Below are 19,581 nucleotides of genomic sequence, written 5' to 3' on the forward strand. Positions count from 1 at the left end.
AAACCGGTCGATTTACTAGACTACTACCTTAAAAATCCAATCAGGATGGTTCGCACACATACTGACTGTTGGAGTTGGATCAAAGATTATGCTTTTCACTCCTGCATTTTGAGACTTGGAGCAGGCAAATATGAAAGCATTGAATGATTGGCAAAGTAACAATATGCCAATTTTCAGTAAATCGTCGTCCTTTGCTCAACCATAATTTAAGGATGAGATTCATTCGATGAAATTATGTAAAATTGAGTTAATAACTGCTGATTGTTTTCCTCTGTTAACCATGCAAGTATTCTAGGCCAGAGACAGTATACTAGTTACTGTTATAGATGAAAAAATGCACGTTTATTCTCAATGGAAAGAAACTCAGTTCAAAAATTAATTGTTTGGACTCCATTTTGCAGCACTAGAAATCCGACGAGTTCCAAATATGTAGAAATTTACTAGACGAGGATCTAAGGGCTCTGGCACAGGAAATGTTATAAGGACGACTCATCGCCAATGTATCTTCCATGCCACCCTTGTCATGGGTTAGCAGCATATATGTCAAGAGCAAAAATTAAATGCTTTGTAACAGTTAATTAGATTGAATAAAAATATTACTTCATTTGAACAATCTTAAGATATGTAAAATCAAGCCTTTGAGTCTCTTTCATCACTTCCCAAAATGATGAATTTGTCATGTAGGATTGTCAATTTTTAAATTATAGGCATACAGTGGATTAAAATAAAAAATTGACAGCAGAATATCTAAAAAACAGAGGCTTCAATGATATTCTCTGTAGTATTTCCTAATACAGAATTGCCAGAGGAAGATAAAAATGACTTTGGTTTGGCACAAGATATCACAGAACACAATAGTTATTTTGGGACCTGCTATTCATAGAAATATCAAAAAAGTTGTAAGTTTAAAGTCAAATTCTCAAAAATATAAGGACTGCTAGTGAGTTTGGGTTGAAATTGATTGAATTATAAGGCTAATAATTAATAAATATTATGATAAAAGTCTATAGGAGGATATAATCATCAAAAGACCATTTATTTAATATTTCGTATGTTACAGGCATACGTTGAATAAATTTTGGAAATCGAAAGCAGTATATTTAAGAAACAGAGGCACTGGTTATATCAATGTAAAAATTGAAAGAATAATTCTATTTTTTAACTAATATACTTTCAAAACGTTATGAAATCTCAAAAATAATAGACTGCGTCTGTAAAAGAAAAGACGAAAAGTACATAAATTGTACAGCGTAAATAATATAGTGAAAAATATTTACAATTAAAAAAATCAATGAAATGCAAATGCTAGGCACGTATATATTTTTATCGTGGCCAAAGTTCCAATATTGAACAAAATAGGAACACAAAATAGTTACTTGCAGGGCCCGTTGCATGCAATGGCATAAAATAGCCACATTTTGAAATTATGAGAAGCAACGCTTGTACTGTAAGATAGCGACTTATGTATGAACATTACGGGCTCGGGAAGTAACTATTTGTGTTACTATCTTTTTCAAAATTTCAACTTTTGCCACTATAAAAATATATACTCACTTAGCATTTGGATTTCACTAATTTCTTTAATTGTAAATTTTATTTCACTATATTATTTACGCTGGATGATTCATGTACTTAAGGTCTTATTTTTACAGGCGAAGTCTGTTTTTTATGGGATATGACATTCCACCTTTATTATAATTTCTAAATAATCGCACAGAAATAAAATCATTTGGTCTTTATCACGTTTTTGCAGTTTTATAAATTTATCATGCCATAAAAATTATTGTATCATTATTAGTAATAGAGAGCCTTAGAGATTCATGGTATAGTCTTTACTTTATTAAAACAGTTTTCCTACTATAATATATTTAAATCTGTCGGTTATATTTAAAATACCATTATTAACTATAGTAATTATATATAGTCCCACAAAAAGAAGCTTTTCTTTTAATAAAGGACGGCAAGTACATCAATCGTCTCTAGCATGACTAATACAGTAAACTTACATTTTTAATTATAAAAAACAGTGAAATCCAAATATGAGATGCATATGAGCCGGCATGTGTCTCTATTCTAGTGTTCTAGATGACATATTTTGCACATTTATGATTACGTATTGAGCTCAATATACAATCATAGATGTGCAAAATACGCCATATAGAATAGACACACATGCCGTCTCATATGCATCTCATATTTGGATTTCACTGTTTTTTATATTAAAAAATTTTAGTTTACTACATTTGTCATGCTAGTGACGATTTATTTACTTGCTGTCCTTTTTTTGCAAGACAAGTTTCTTTTGTGGGACTATATATAATTACTAGTTAATAATGGTATTTTAAATATAATCGAAATATTCAAATGTATTATAATGTACAAAACTATTTTCATAAAGTAAAGGCTATACCATGAATCTCTAAGGCTCTCTATTACAAATAATGTTACAATAATTTTTATGGCATAACAAATTTTTATAACTGTAAAAACGTAAAAAAGGCCAAGTGATTTTATTTCTGTGCAATTATTTAGAAATTATAATAAAGGTGAAATGTCATATATTTCTTATCTTTAAATTTATTTATTTAGCATAAAAATATAATATCATTAAATCTGATAAGCCTGCACTATTTTTCTGTTGACTTTCCGTCCATGCTTTTGCAATTGTTTTTCGCTAATCTCATTGTCTCCATCCTGATGCATCTTTTGCATTAAATTCATGGAAGTAAAAATATTTTTTGTCTTACCTCCTTTGCAACTCTCTAATGTTGTCATCTTGAAAAATTCGTTTCTCCACATATTCCATGTCAATCGAAGTTAATTGTATCTGTTTTAAAATTCTATTGTAATCGGATTCCCGCAGTGCTCCAGATTCTTTATAAAGTCTTATATCCACTGCAAATTTTATTTTATCTTTGTGTATCTCGTCTAAGAAAAGATTTTGTCGTTGTTTTAGTTTTTCTAATCTTGTGTTCATGAGCTTATTTGTTGCATCTTTTCGTCCAGTTTCAGTTACAGGATTCATTTTAGCTAAAAAAAATATTATATTACTTATTGTGAAATAGGGCCAAACCGTCACGGAGTACAACAATCTTTAATTTTTTAAAATAGTATAATTTAACAAACAGTAATAAAACATACCAGTTTTACGATTTTTTGTTGATGATTCGGTTGGAAGGTACAACGTAATAGTGATGGCGATATTTTCCAAAGGTATCAATATTTCGTATCGATACGTATCAAAAATAGAAGTATCGATAGATGTGAAATATCGAAATGCTGTATGACTGAAGTATCACCTACACCCAATAAATTTAATCAAGAGAAATAAAAGAAACCTGCTAGAAAATTCGAATGTGTTAGGATTCGCACGCTGCTACACTGTCGTACTGACTGAAGCGTCTGCAGTCTGAGCCACGAATGGATAAACCATTACCCAGAGATGGAAACTCGAGGGGAAATCCCTAACCCCCCACCATGCCTATCAGATTCTCAATACCCAGGGTAGACATGGTGGGGGGTTAGGGATTTCCCTCGAACCAGTAGTACCCACCAGTACCTACCAAAGATTCGGGAACAACAGCGCTTACTGAAATGGACCAATTATATCAATTCATTGTGTGGTGGGGACGTTGGGGGCCTTCCCACTACTTCCCAGCAAAGATAGTCCAATAGGGAGTAGAAAATATTCCCGCCAAAGCACAATTCATGTGTACGTACGCTGCGGGAAATTTACTCCAATAGAGAATGGGAAATATTCCCGCTAAAATACAATTCGAGTCTACGTACGCTGCGGGAAATGCGAGAAATTGATTCGTTTACTTTTTGGCTAAACACTCTGTAAATTCCATGCTAAACTTCTATACCACACTATAGCACGAAGACGACGATTCAATTTCCTACCGTTCATTTTCATGTTAATGTATTGATAGTTAATATAAATAAAAATTAGGACGGTCAAACTTGCTGTATAAGTTACACGGTAATGCACGACGTTATATATATACTTGCCTTTGATACACAACTGTGTTTATTGATTAAGCTTGAATAAATTAAGTGTTCTATAATGTTCCTTTTCTCATATGCATCAGAAAATATATCTTTATTATATTCATCCATATTGTCAGTAGGCTCAATATCCATATCGTTCTTATTTTTAAGACAAATATTGTATATGAAGCAGCAGGTTATTATAACTTGTGTGATACCATATCTGTATTAAACATGTGTAGATATTATAATATCCTGAATTATCCTTTCAGCATCTCAAACGCCCATTCAATACACATACGTACTTTAGATATATAGTTTAGTATTAAAGTGTCTTTGTACATTATTTAAACGCCCGTTATCTCGATATGGTACTAATAAATATTGTAACATCGGATAAATCAAATCACGAACTAAATACACATTTTCGGTAAAATATTTGCCAATGCTATTATCATGCAGTAAGACCTTTAAGGTCACTTAAATATCTAACTCTGGCATCATGCATACTTCTACAATAATCAATAAAATCAGAGGAATTTCAAGTTATAATCACAAAAGCCTTGTAATATTATGGAATGATAAACCTTTTTATTAATATAACTTTATGGATACTTATTGGGACTACTAGTTTAAATGTGACGTCCGTCAATAGCTCCCACAACTCCAAGCAAACTACTTTGGGCTAAAGATTCTTGCTATATATACATAATTTTATTATAATCTAGCCATTTATATAAAATAATCATTAACATGACCTATTAAAGCATAAGCGAAATATTAAATGTAGATTTCTAAATGATTTGTTTGCAAAGACTAAATATATTAGCCACAGATCTGAAATATAAGTTGATTACTTATTACAGTCTGTTAAATAATTATGTTAGAAATTTATGGAATATCCTTTTTTTTTGTTGCAAAACATAATTTGCCATATTATATAAATTATGCATTACAGATGTAGCTACGCAAATTTTTATCTACTAAGGCAAGCTACGCCCTTTGCTCTCAGCCAGCTTGGGAAGCCTGGATTTATACTCTCCACTCTTCACGCTTGCTCCTCTCAATCCCAACGCGCACTCTACCACCCGCAGGAATTCTTCGACCTTCATGCAGCTGGGAGCGTAGTGCAGCGAAAGTAATATTGTTTCCCTCTCGCCAAACTCTCCTCTTTAAACTTACATTGTACTAATTTATACTATGAAATAATAAGTTTTATCTTACTTGAAAAACTGCATTATCCGCATCATCTAGATCATCAGCCTCTTCTTCAAAATAATTTTCATCCGGAGTATTAAATGAAGAAGAAAAACTAGTATCCGAGTCAAATGGGTTATATAAACCATCTACTGATTTTTTTATTATTTCATATGCTTTCTCATATAGTATGTTTGACTTCACTTGATTTCTACCACCACCTGAAAGAATTGCTATAAAGAAACTAAAAAAAATGTTATAATTGTTTAAACGTTTTAATTACCTGTTTTATATAACTCTTGCTTCAGTTTCGCATAATGTTTTCTGGTATTCGTTTTAGTATTTACCCAAAAAGCTCTCAATGACTCACTGTTTATGTGTTGTCCATGCATTCTATAAAATTTGGTACTGATTTCATCCCACGATTTAATTTTCATAGATGTGCTTACAGCATCTGTTTTCTTGTTTTCTATAACCGCTGAAAATTCGTTTATTAATTCTATTATTGTCAGTTTCTGATCAAATGTTAAGTATTCTTTTTTCTTGCTTTCATATTTTGTTCTTTGCTGTTCATTGCGTTCCATTAATATACAAAACTATTCTTATAAAGTAAGGCTATACCATGAATCTCTAAGGCTCTCTATTACAAATAATGGTACAATAATTTTTATGGCATAACAAATTTTTATAATTGTAAAAACGTAAAATAGGCCAAGTGATTTTATTTCTGTGCAATTATTTAGAAATTATAATAAAGGTGAAATTTCATATATTTCTTATCTTTAAATTTATTTATTTAGCGTAAAAATAATATCATTAAATCTGATAAGCCAGCACTATTTTTCTGTTGACTTTCTGTCCATGCTTTTGCAATTGTTTTTTTAATCTCATTGTCTCCATCCTGATGCATCTTTTTCATTAAATTCATGGAAGTAAGAATATTTTTTGTCTTACCTTCGCAACTCTCTAATGTTGTCATCTTGTAATATTCGTATTTCCACCAACTGCATATCAATCGAAGTTAATTGAATCTCTTTAAAAATTCTATTATAATCGGTTTCCCGCAGCAATCCAGATTCTTTATAAAGTCGTATGTCCACTGCCAATTGTATTTTTTGTTTGTGTATCTCGTCTAAAAAATGATTATGTGTTTCTTTTAAATATTTTAATCTTGTGTTCATGGCAAAATTCGTTGTATATTCTGGTCCACATTCAATTACAGGATTCATTTTAGCTAAAAAAAATATTATATTACTTAATTATTGTGAAATGGGGCCAAACCGTCACAGAACATAAACTATAAGTAAGTCAAACTCCGGGCAATTAGCTATTTTCGCACTGATCTCTTTTTCTTTTAAATGAAATTTGAAATATACCTATATTGACGAAAATGTAATTGCACTCTATTTATTTTTCTATTTTTTAAGTAATAGATATACTGATCAAGTCAATTATGTGCCAACATTTTTCTGTTTCCATTTCAATCCTTTTTGTTGTTAACGATTATTTCAATTACTTGCCGCCTTTTTCTCACATGTAAGCATTTTTGATGGGAATTTTGTAGGCAGGCGGAGGGACAAGCACCGGTAACTATATATTGACCAAGCGCTTTCCACAAGGTACATAGTTTACAGGCCGAGGTGGAGGTGCGAGCTTCACGGTTGCTGACAGGGAAGGCGGTGGTAAAGAGAATTTGCCTTCCAAGAAAAACGCTAGGGCTATACTAACTTTACCGAAAATATCAAGCCTATTAAGTTGGAAATCGGTCATGTTCTAGCGGAGCAGGCGGCGGTAACGTGATGACTATTGTCCTTCCTGGTTAATACCAGCCAGCCAACAGACCTTTACTATTACGGTCCCTTAATAACCAAACTCATCCTGCCTATCTTACCCCCTGTACTTTGTATTGTCCATCCGTTTACAGCAATCAGGTAGCATAAATTACAAGCAGACTATGCGCAGTTCACCGTTACTTAACTGTTCTTTCCTAAACAATAAAATTATTGCCCGCATTCTTGATTGATACAAAATTCCAATAATATTTTTTAACATCAATTCATTGTATATAATCGATCCAAGAAGTATTTTTCTACCTCTTACAAGCTTTATCAACTGTTAGCGTAGCAATCAGGTTTAATTCTTTCGTTCCACAATATAGTGTAAAATAACGATAAGCTCAATCGTTTGGTGCTTGCGAAGGGTAAATAAAAATATTTCTTATTTTTGTTCAATCGAACAAAATGCAAAGTCCTCCTCGCAAGAATGGTTTTCTGAAAGTAAAAAGCCAGTTGTAATAGGTAAACGAGTGATAATCGATTTGTTATGTGTCGATAGGAGAAATTTCAGCCCTTAGAGTGAGGTTCACCAAGCCCGGCTTGGGGCTAGACGGGCTAAACTCATACAGCTCATGTAACGGAAACTATACTACTTTAGCCCGAAAGTATACCATATTAGCCCGGCTAGCCCTCAAGCCGGACTTGATGAACCTCACCCTTACGATCGTGATCGAAAATGTAATTACGTTCCTATAGGAATGTATAGTATGTACACGTGAACCAAACAATGTAACATAAAAAATAAGAGTGTTCCTGGATAGAGCCCTATAAGAGGAGAGTTTGGCGAGAGGGAAACAATATTACTTTCGCTGCACTACGCTCCCAGCTGCATGAAGGTCGAAGAATTCCTGCGGGTGGTAGAGTGCGCGTTTGGATCGAGAGGAGCAAGCGTGAAGAGGGGAGAGTAAAAATCCAGGCTTCCCAAGCTGGCTGAAAGCAAAGGACGTAGCTTGCCTTAGTAGATAAAAATTTGCGTAGCTACATCTGTAATGCATAATTTATACAATATGGCAAATTATGTTTTGCAAAAAAAAAAAGGATATTCCATAAATTTCTAACATAATTATTTAACAGACTGTAATAAGTAATCAACTTATATTTCAGATCTGTGGCTAATATATTTAGTCTTTGCAAACAAATCATTTAAAAATGTACATTTAACATTTCGCTTATGCTTTAATAGGTCATGTTAATGATTATTTTATATAAGTGGCTAGATTATAATAAAATTATGTATATATAGCAAGAATCTTTAGCCCAAAGTAGTTTGCTTGGAGTTGTGGGAGCTATTGACGGACGTCACATTTAAACTAGTAGTCCCAATGAGTATCCATAAAGTTATATTAATAAAAAGGTTTATCATTCCATAATATTACAAGGCATTTGTGATTATAACTTGAAATTCCTCTGATTTTATTGATTATTGTAGAAGTATGCATGATGCCAGAGTTAGATATTTAAGTGACCTTAAAAGTCTTACTGCATGATAATAGCATTAGCAGATATTTTACCGAAAATGTGCTTTTAGTTCGTGATTTGATTTATCCGATGTTACAATATTTATTAGTACCATATCGAGATAACGGGCGTTTAAATAATGTACAAAGATACTTTAATACTAAACTATATATCTAAAGTACGTATGTGTATTGAATGAGCGTTTGGGATGCTGAAAGGATAATTCAGGATATTATAATATCTACACATGTTTAATACAGATATGGTATCACACAAGTTATAATAACCTGCTGCTTCATATACAATATTTGTCTTAAAAATAAGAACGATATGGATATTGAGCCTACTGACAATATGGATGAATATAATAAAGATATATTTTCTGATGCATATGAGAAAAGGAACATTATAGCACACTTAATTTATTCAAGCTTAATCAATAAACACAGTTGTGTATCAAAGGCAAGTATATATATAACGTCGTTCATTACCGTGTAACTTATACAGCAAGTTTGACCGTCCTAATTTTTATTTATATTAACTATCAATACATTAACATGAAAATGAACGGTAGGAAATTGAATCGTCGTCTTCGTGCTATAGTGTGGTATAGAAGTTTAGCATGGAATTTACAGAGTGTTTAGCCAAAAAGTAAACGAATCAATTTCTCGCATTTCCCGCAGCGTACGTAGACTCGAATTGTATTTTAGCGGGAATATTTCCCATTCTCTATTGGAGTAAATTTCCCGCAGCGTACGTACACATGAATTGTGCTTTGGCGGGAATATTTTCTACTCCCTATTGGACTATCTTTGCTGGGAAGTAGTGGGAAGGTCCCCAACGTCCCCACCACACAATGAATTGATATAATTGGTCCATTTCAGTAAGCGCTGTTGTTCCCGAATCTTTGGTAGGTATTGGTGGGTACTACTGGCTCGAGGGAAATCCCTAACCCCCCACCATGTCTACCCTGTGTATTGAGAGTCTGATAGGCATGGTGGGGGGTTAGGGATTTCCCCTCGAGTTACCATCTCTAGGTAATGGTTTATCCATTCGTGGCTCAGACTGTAGACGCTTCAGTCAGTACGACAGTGTAGCAGCGTGCGAATCCTAACACATTCGAATTTTCTAGCGGGTTTCTTTTATTTCTCTTGATTAAATTTATTGGGTGTAGGTGATACTTCAGTGATACAGCATTTCCATATTTCACATCTATCGATACTTCTATTTTTGATACGTATCGATACGAAATATTGATACCTTTGGAAAATATCGCCATCACTATTACGTTGTACCTTCCAACCGAATCATCAACAAAAAATCGTAAAACTGGTATGTTTTATTACTGTTTGTTAAATTATACTATTTTAAAAAATTAAAGATTGTTGTACTCCGGACGGTTTAGCCCTATTTCACAATAAGTAATATAATATTTTTTTTAGCTAAAATGAATCCTGTAACTGAATGTGGACGAAAAGATGCAACGAATAAGCTCATGAACACAAGATTAGAAAAACTGAAACAACTACAAAATCATTTCTTAGACCAGATACCCAAAGAAAAAATAAAATTGGCAGAGGAAATAAGAATTCAAAAAACATTTTTATCACTGCTGAGATCCGATTATAATAGAATTTTAAAAGAGGTACATGTACCTTCGATTGACATGGAATCTGTGGAGAAACGAATTTTACAAGATGACAACATTCGAGAGTTGCGAAGGTAAGACAAAAAATATTTTTACTTCCATGAATTTAATGAAAAAGATGCATCAGGATGGAGACAATGAGATTAGAAAAACAATTGCAAAAGCATGGACGGAAAGTCAACAGAAAAATAGTGCAGGCTTATCAGATTTAATGATATTATATTTTTATGCTAAATAAATAAATTTAAAGATAAGAAATATATGACATTTCACCTTTATTATAATTTCTAAATAATTGCACAGAAATAAAATCACTTGGCCTTTTTTACATTTTTACAGTTGTAAAAATTTGTTATGCCATAAAAATTATTGTACCATTATTTGTAATAGAGAGCCTTAGAGATTCATGGTATAGCCTTTACTTTATGAAAATAGTTTTGTACATTATAATACATTTGAATATTTCGATTATATTTAAAAAACCATTATTAACTAGTAATTATATATAGTCCCACAAAAGAAACTTGTCTTGCAAAAAAAGGACAGCAAGTACATAAATCGTCTCTAGCATGACAAATGTAGTTAACTAAAATTTTTTGTTATAAAAAACAGTGAAATCCAAATATGAGATGCATATGAACCGGCATGTGTGTCCATTCTATATGACGTATTTTGCACATTTATGATTGTATATTGAGCTCAATACGTAATCATAAATGTGCAAAATATGTCATCTAGAACACTAGAATAGAAACACATGCCGGCTCATTTGCATCTCATATTTGGATTTCACTATTTTTTATAATTAAAAATGTTAGTTTACTGTATTAGTCATGCTAGAGACGATTGATGTACTTGCTGTCCTTTTTTTGCAAGACAAGTTTCTTTTGTGGGACTATATATAATTACTAGTTTATAATGGTATTTTAAATATAATCGAAATATTCAAATGTATTATAATGTACAAAGCTATTTTCATAAAGTAAAGGCTATACCATGAATCTCTAAGGCTCTCTATTACAAATAATGGTACAATAATTTTTATGGCATAACAAATTTTTATAACTGTAAAAACGTAAAAAAGGCCAAGTGATTTTATTTCTGTGCAATTATTTAGAAATTATAATAAAGGTGAAATGTCATATCCCACAAAAAACAGACTTCGCCTGTAAAAATAAGACCTTAAGTACGTGAATCATCCAGCATAAATAATATAGTGAAATAAAATTTACAATTAAAAAAATTAGTGAAATCCAAATGCTAGGTAAGTATATATTTTTATCGTGGCAATAGTTGAAATTTTGAAAAAAATAGTAACGCAAATAGTTACTTCCCGAGCCCGTAATGTTCATACATAAGTCGCTATCTTACAGTACAAGCGTCGCTTCTCATAATTTCAATATGTGGCTATTTTATGCCATTGCATACAACGGGCCCTGCAAGTAACTATTTTGTGTTCCTATTTTCTTCAAAATTGGAACTTTGGCCACGATAAAAATATATACGTGCCTAGCATTTGCATTTCATTGAGTTTTTTAATTGTAAATATTATTTCACTATATTATTTACGCTGTACGATTTATGTACTTTCCGTCTTTTTTTTACAGACGAAGTCTATTTTTTGTGAGATTTCATAACGTTTTGAAAGTATATTAGTTAAAAAATAGAATTATTCTTTCAATTTTTACATTGATATAACCAATGCCTCTGTTTCTTAAATATACTGCTTTCGGTTTCCAAAATTTATTCAACGTATGCCTGTAACATACGAAATATTAAATAAATGGTCTTTTGATGATTATATCCTCCTATAGACTTTTATCATAATTTTTATTAATTATTAGCCTTATAATTCAATCAATTTCAACCCAAACTCACTAGCAGTCCTTACATTTTTGAGAATTTGACTTTAAACTTACAACTTTTTTGATATTTCTATGAATAGCAGGTCCCAAAATAACTATTGGGTTCTGGCATATCTTGTGCCAAACCAAAGTCATTTTTATCTTCCTCTGGAAATTCTGTATTAGGAAATACTGCAGAGAATATCATTGAAGCCTCTGCTTTTTAGATATTCTGCTGTAAATATTTTATTTTCATCCACCGTATGCCTATAATTTAAAAAGTGACAATCCTACATGACAAATTTATCATTTTGGGAAGTGATGAAAGAGATTCTAAGGCTTGATTTTACATATCTTAAGATTGTTCAAATGAAGTAATATTTTTATTCAATCTAATTAACTGTTACAAAGCATTTAATTTTTGCTCTTGACATATATGCTGCTAACCCTTGACAAGGGTGGCATGGAAGATACATTGGCGATGAGTCGTCCTTATAACATTTCCTGTGCCAGAGCCCTTAGATCCTCGTCTAGTAAATTTCTACATGTTTGGAACTCGTCGGATTTCTAGTGCTGCAAAATGGAGTTCAAACAATTATTTTTTAAACTGAGTTTTTTTCCATTGAGAGTAAACGTGCATTTTTTCATCTATAACAGTAACCAGTATACTGTCTCTGGCCTAGAATACTTGCATGGTTAACAGAGGAAAACAATCAGCAGTTATTAACTCAATTTTACATCATTTTATCGAATGAATCTCATCCTTAAATTATGGCTGAGCAAAGGACGGCGATTTTCTGAAAATTGGCATATTGATACTTGGCCAATCATTCAATGCTTTCACATTTGCATGTTCCAAGTCTCAAAATGCAGGAGTGAAAAGCATAATCTTTGATCCAACTCCAACAGTCAGTATCTGTGCGAACGATCCTGATTGGATTTTTAAGGTAGTAGTCTAGTAAATCGACCGGTTTTGCAGGATATGTTTCGGAATTTTTTTTGACTACTTAAATGAAATGCAAAAAAATCTGAAAATTTTATGTTATTAATACTATATTGAATTATACAAAAATATATTTTCTTTAATTCTTATGATATTTTATTTAAATTAAATGGGTTCAAAGTAGGTGAAAAAAAACAAATATGTGCTGCTGGTCCGTGAGGTGTCTCCTGTTTGGGTAATCGGAAACAAAAAAATGCAACGGATTTTGGTTCAGCAGGATTGTCATTCTAGCCGGAATTAGAAAAAATTAATTTGGTTGAAAAATAACAAAATGGTGGACCTCGAAAGAAAGCTATATTTATTTGAGTGTAAATTGAGCTGTAACTTGAAAAATAATGGATGAAAAGAAATGATTCTACTTCTGGCCAGAATTACAGATGTGTAGAACAACCTGTAAAATTTTTAGCCCGATCGGTTCAATAGAAAAACTGTTATGCCTCGGGCCGACCGAGAAAACGTGGTTTCGAGAAAAACGCGTTTAAAGTTTGGCTAACAGAACTTTCATCCTCACATTAATCGCCCATCCGCGGGGTGTACAACAAGACTTTGGTCTCTTCATACGTGTCAAACACGGGTATATCTGGTTATATTCTTTCGTATATATCAAATGGTATAAGCCACTTTAAGGAAATATATAGGTAATGAGTCATAATAGTGAGGAATAACCGTTAGCAATTTTCGCGCAACTTAATGCGTTCAATTATGCGGCGCTCTCGAATATATGTTATATCTTTGTTAATATTTTGAATACCGGTTTAAAATTTATACACCATATTCTCATGTTGGTATACTGTCGAAATATGAAAAAAAAAATTTCGTCCCAAACAACTAGAATACCACTTTAATTCAACTGTATTAAAAGTATTTAAATCAAAGGACAAATACGTATTACTGTTTGCTAGGTAATAGATTTGCACAGTGATTGTAAAATACTAAATGATGACACTATATGTGTAAGCCTGAAAGCAAATTTATCATTTAACAATCTCAATTCTTTAAAGAAAAAAAATATTTGTAGGTACATGAAGCATCTCATTTGCTTACCTGCATTTGACCTTGTACCATCTCCATTTTCAACAGTTTTGGTGACTTATCATTCTCCAGACTAAGAGCCTGTGGTACTTGAAAGTTTTGGTTTTCGGCCACCTCAAAAACGCGGGACAATGCTACGACTCTATTTCTCAACTGGTTTAAATGTTTTTGGGCTTGTTGAAATCGTTAGGTCTGGAACCTTGTCATAAAGATGCCCGATTTTTCGATTTGTTTTGCGTTTAAATATTATTAATGCGAATTATTAAACAATTTTAATTTTTTTTTCGTTTTTTGGAAAATACGGCTTTTTTAAAACAAGATGCGAGTCTTAAAGATTCCAACAACCCCAAAAACATTGAAATCGGCTGAAAAATAACGTTGGAAAATTCTCCCTCGTTTTTCGTTCCGTAATGTTGGCTAAAGAGAGCTTGAGGGATTACGTTAAAAGTTACAGAATCCAACTTCAGATATAGGGAACTAGCAGTCCATGTCCATAGTTACATAGTCAAAAGCTTAGAGCAAATTGAAGTATTTGTATACAAAAAAAAATTATTAAAATTACATTAGTCTGTCACAATATAATACAATAATACTAATATGAAATTTATTTTTCAGGTCAAACAATTTTCATCTACCACGCGAGTGTCCTCAGGTAAATTATATTTTTCTTAATCTTATGATAAGGGAGATAGGGTCAATTGTAACATGTCTCAATTGTAACATTCAAATGTGTGGCTCCGTCGGTTAATGAAATTTAAAATGGTTTAGTACCTTTCTTGAATATTACAAGACGGTGTAACTGTAACAGTTTAGTGCCATCAAGGAAATTACATTTTTCCTTGTATGTTAACCTTTATACAACATTCTCTGTTTACCGAATTATCTTTAACTACGATTATATCCATGCGCTATAGAATTTACGGGTGTTACAATTGCAAATCGGTGTATTGCCATTGACACCTATGTGGTGTCGAATAACGTAACAAATTGCATGTGGTACTATATTAATTGTTTGCGTATAAATTAGTTAAAAATCACTTCATTCAATATATATTTGCATTCTAGGCATAAGTAGTAAATATCACCATTTTTGCAATATTTAATCAAATGGGAACAAATGATATAATTAAATTCTTTCCTTGGTAACATGAGGCGCTTATATATTTATTTTTGTTTGTTTGTATTGCAGGAGCAGAAATGTAGCATACACGACACACACAACGATGTACAGAAAATAGAACCATCAACGTCTGCACCATCAACGTCTGCACCATCAACGTCTGCACCATCAACGTCTGCACCATCAACGTCTGCACCATCAACGTTTGCACCACCAATGAATTTCAATCCGTGGCCGCAGTATAATCCAAATTTCTTTGAAATGCTCTCAAAGAAATGAGTGTATCGAATGAGAACGACTCCGTACTTTTACATTAACTTTATTGGAGCTAGCAGGTCCACTCTCTTCCAGATTATAGTTACGACTGACTCTTATATTACCGCACTATAATCCTATTGCGCAGTCATACATTAATACGTTAGCTTATTTTTCAAATTTCCTTACTCTTACAGCAGTAATATATTTTTTGTACTTTCGTATAATTGATATATCGCTAAGAGCGTTTCTTGATGAACTAGAATATAGAGCAATTTATTGGGTATACGATTGGAATTTAATAATGTAAATGATAAAAGCATATAGTTAGCAACAGAAAACCCTGGATACAAGTTTTAACGTCCATAAATCAAAAATTTTAAAATTGAAAAGAGGATAAGAGTTTTCGAATAAAAAAATCGTATGTTTAAGTAATATAAAACGACTCGTAAGGTTTAAACCGAGGCATAATCGGAAGTCAATTATCGACACTGTTGGAAAAAGCAAATTACACCTTTTAATAATAATTTAATCCAAAAAAAAATTTAACGGTAGATTGATAGCATAAACCTGCCTATTTACCACTCTTTCTTTCTAAGAATAAAAACCAAAATCGGAAAATATGTACTTTTAATTAATAGTAAAAAATAAATGAAACCTCAATTTAATAAAACAAAGAGTCACATACAAGTAGATTGGAAAAATAAATATAAAACGTTCTTATACACTAGAAGCGAAATAATTGATATTTTTAGCGTAATTTGCTATTTAGAAAAGAAGATTCAAACCGACAAGATTGAAGCCAAATTCTCTATATGGCGATAAAACAGAAAGAAACTTTGGCCTGAATTTATAAACGCAACTTAACGGGATCCCTCACTCGTGCTTTACCAACAGTACAAGTCAATAAATAATTAGTTTAATAAAATTCAAATGCGAAGCAAATTGAACAATCGTGCCTTTGTAGGACAATGTGCCAGTTCTAACGAGTCAAACGAACTTAAAATCACTCAAATTAGTTGAAAAATAACGCTGTACCATTGTGCCGCGTTCTTGAAGAGAGGTAACTTTTGGTTATTTCCACTTCAAGAACGCGGGACCGTGGTACAGCGTTATTCTTCATCCGATTTGATTTTTTTTAAGCTCGATTGACTCGTTAGAATTGGCACCTTGTCATAAAGAAACCCGTTTTTGCAATTTGCTTCGCTTTTGACTTTTATTAAACGAATTGCTTATTGACTTGTACTGTCGGTAAAGCACGCGTGAGGGATCCCGTTAACGGGATACCTCAAGCCCTCTGTAGCCAACATTACGGAACGAAAAACGAGGGAGAATTGTCCAGCATTATTTTTCGACCGATTTTAATGATTTTGGGCTTGTTGGAACCATTAGGATTCGCACCTTGTCATAAAAGAGCCTTATTTTCCAAAAAATGAAAAAAAATCAAATTGTTTAAAAATTTACATTAATAATATTTAATCGCAAAACAAATCGAAAAATCGGGCTTCTTTATGACGAGGTGCCAGACCTAACGATTCCAACAAGCCCAAAATCATTAAAATCGGTCGAAAAATAACGCTGGACAATTCTCCCTGGTTTTTCGTTCCGTAATGTTGGCTACAGAGGGCTTGAGGGATCCCGTTAACGGGATCCCTCACGCGTGATTTACCGACAGTACAAGTCAATAAACAATTCGTTTAATAAAAGTCAAATGCGAAGCAAATTGCAAAAACGGGCTTCTTTATGACAAGGTGCCAATTCTAACGAGTCAATCGAGCTTAAAAAAACTCAAATCGAATGAAGAATAACGCTGTACTACCACTGTCCTGCGTTCTTGAAGTGAAAATAACCAAAAGTAACCTCTCTTCAAGAACGCGGCACAATGGTACAGCGTTATTTTTCAACTAATTTGAGTGTTTTTAAGTTCGTTTGACTCGTTAGGACTGGCACATTGTCCAACAAACGCTCGATTGTTCAATTTGTTTCGCATTTGAATTTTATTAAACTAATTGTTTATTGACTTTTACTGTCGGTAAAGTACATGTGAGGGATCCCGTTAAGTCTTGCTTAAGTTTTTTTGTGTGCCATAGCCCTTAGGGCCGGTTTTTCCACCTATTGGTAAAATTTATTTGCTTGTTATAATTTACAAACTGTAGTAAATTCTATTCAATTTCAAGCTTTACCAAACGGATAAATTTATCCAGACATTTGCCAATAGCTGGAACCGGAACAACCACCCCTTTAGTGGCCAAAATTTCCTGTCGGATTATGTTAATTATGCTATATTATATGTGACGTAAAATGTATGTAAAAGATTATGAATGATATATTTTATGTCACATGCACTATAGCATAATTAATTTAAACCCATAGTCACTTACTATACACATTACACAGTATACACCGTAGTTGTATGTAGGACAGTGTAGGTAACTAAGGCTGCGTTCGTTTATTAACTGCGAGTACTAAAATTCTACAATGTATGTCACGTAAAATATAGGTTTTCAGTACTGGCAGTACATAAACGAACGCAGCCTAAAATAGCAGAGTTGGCAACGCTTTTTAGAATGCATGACAGCCTTAACGGAACGCAACGTACTTAAATGATTATCTCATTGGTTGATATATTAATTATGCACATTGGTTTGATTTCATCATTCACTTTTCTTCAATTTTCTTAAATATATAATTTCGAAAATATGGCATCGCGAGCAATACCAGGTTTACTAAGGTTCAGGCGTATTTCGACGGATAATCTAATATATCATTTAACCAAGAATACGGTTTATAGGTAAATAGTTTTAAATGTTTTATTTACAATGAAAATAATTATCCATCATTTTCGTAAGAGACACGTTTTCTTACTTAATGTAGGTTAGTTCTTAGTTAATGCTGCATAAATGAATTTATTGATACAATAAAATATTAACATTTATTCAATCTGTCACACCTAAGATTATATATTATTAATAATAGTAGCATATATATACCATTTAAATTTGATTCTGATAAAGATGAAGGTTTAAATTTCTGTCATTATTCTTTTTAATAAATTTTTTTTAGCAATTCACTAATTGTTACAGCTGAACAACAATCATTGATCTTCACAGTGCATAAAATTTTAATGTACTCCAACATATTTCTTTTTGTTTAATATGTTATAGGCCATCTCTTTTATCTTATCCTTTATCAAGATGTATAAACGAATATAGTACAGCTACTTCAGAGGAAGAAAAGACACAAGGAGAGTCAAGTACCAAAAGCAAAGAAACAGCAAATGAAACAAAACTAAAAGCAGAAATAGAGCTCCTTAATAAAGATATAATAGAATTAAGAGAATATAATAATGAGCTAGAAAATAAATATAAGAGAGCACTGGCAGATGGAGAGAACCTTAGAGTTAGACTAATGAAACAAATTGAAGATGCAAAGATTTTTGGTATACAATCTTTTTGTAAAGATTTGTTGGATGTAGCAGATATTTTGGGGAAGGCAACAGAAAGTGTGCCAAAAGATGAAATAACAGAAAAAAATCCTCATTTAAAGAGCCTCTATGAAGGATTAATAATGACAGAAGCTCAATTACATAAGGTGACAAATAAAAAAATATTTTCTAACATCTATTCAACTACATATTAATCAGATTAAAAACTAATCTTTTAATAGGTATTTACAAAACATGGCTTAATTTCTTTGAACCCATTAGATGAGAAATTTGATCCAAATCAACATGAAGCTCTATTTCAACAGGTAAAAAGCCCTTTTTCACATAATTTTGTTTTAAAATTTTAAAATAAAAGGCCATTTCCTGCAGGTATAAAAAATTCTAGTACAAATTTTGTTTACATTTATAGGAGGTTGAAGGTAAAAAACCAGGGACAGTAGTTGTTGTTTCAAAAGTTGGATACAAACTTCATGAAAGAATAGTCAGGCCAGCCTTAGTTGGTGTAGCTAAAGGTTGATTTAAAAAAATTTCTAATCAATACTTGTATGTATGCATATTCCTGCATAATTTATTTAAATGAGATAGCAACTATTCATCACAAGACGTAATATTCACAACTTACTGCTTATCAAAAGGAATTTCTAAAACCTATACATGAACATCCTGCTTTTAATAAAGGATACATTTCAAGTATATTTTCAGTAAAATGTGTTATTGTGTTGTACAAATTTATAACTAATTCAATGAAATGATA

At 32.2% G+C, this 19,581-nt stretch overlaps 1 protein-coding gene across 2 annotated transcripts; it reads left to right on the forward strand.

Annotated features, from left to right (window-relative positions):
• The first annotated feature begins 17,971 nt into the window (after positions 1–17,971).
• Positions 17,972–19,534, forward strand: Roe1 (grpE protein homolog, mitochondrial Roe1). 2 transcript variants are annotated; one of them, XM_066732916.1, is made up of 4 exons: positions 17,972–18,173; positions 18,547–18,973; positions 19,049–19,132; positions 19,237–19,534. In XM_066732916.1, the coding sequence occupies exons 1-4, from the start codon at positions 18,082–18,084 to the stop codon at positions 19,342–19,344; spliced, it is 711 nt and encodes a 236-aa protein (XP_066589013.1). In that variant the 5' UTR covers positions 17,972–18,081; the 3' UTR covers positions 19,345–19,534. The 2 variants fall into 2 exon arrangements, with proteins under 2 accessions (XP_066589013.1, XP_066589014.1); XM_066732917.1 differs by having other exon boundaries at positions 19,197–19,315.
• The last annotated feature ends 47 nt before the right edge of the window (positions 19,535–19,581 follow it).

This window comes from Prorops nasuta, unplaced genomic scaffold (genome assembly GCF_024137725.1).
Source record: "Prorops nasuta isolate Cenicafe-Biocafe unplaced genomic scaffold, Cenicafe_Pnas_1.2 PNAS00010, whole genome shotgun sequence".
Taxonomy (NCBI): domain Eukaryota; kingdom Metazoa; phylum Arthropoda; class Insecta; order Hymenoptera; family Bethylidae; genus Prorops; species Prorops nasuta.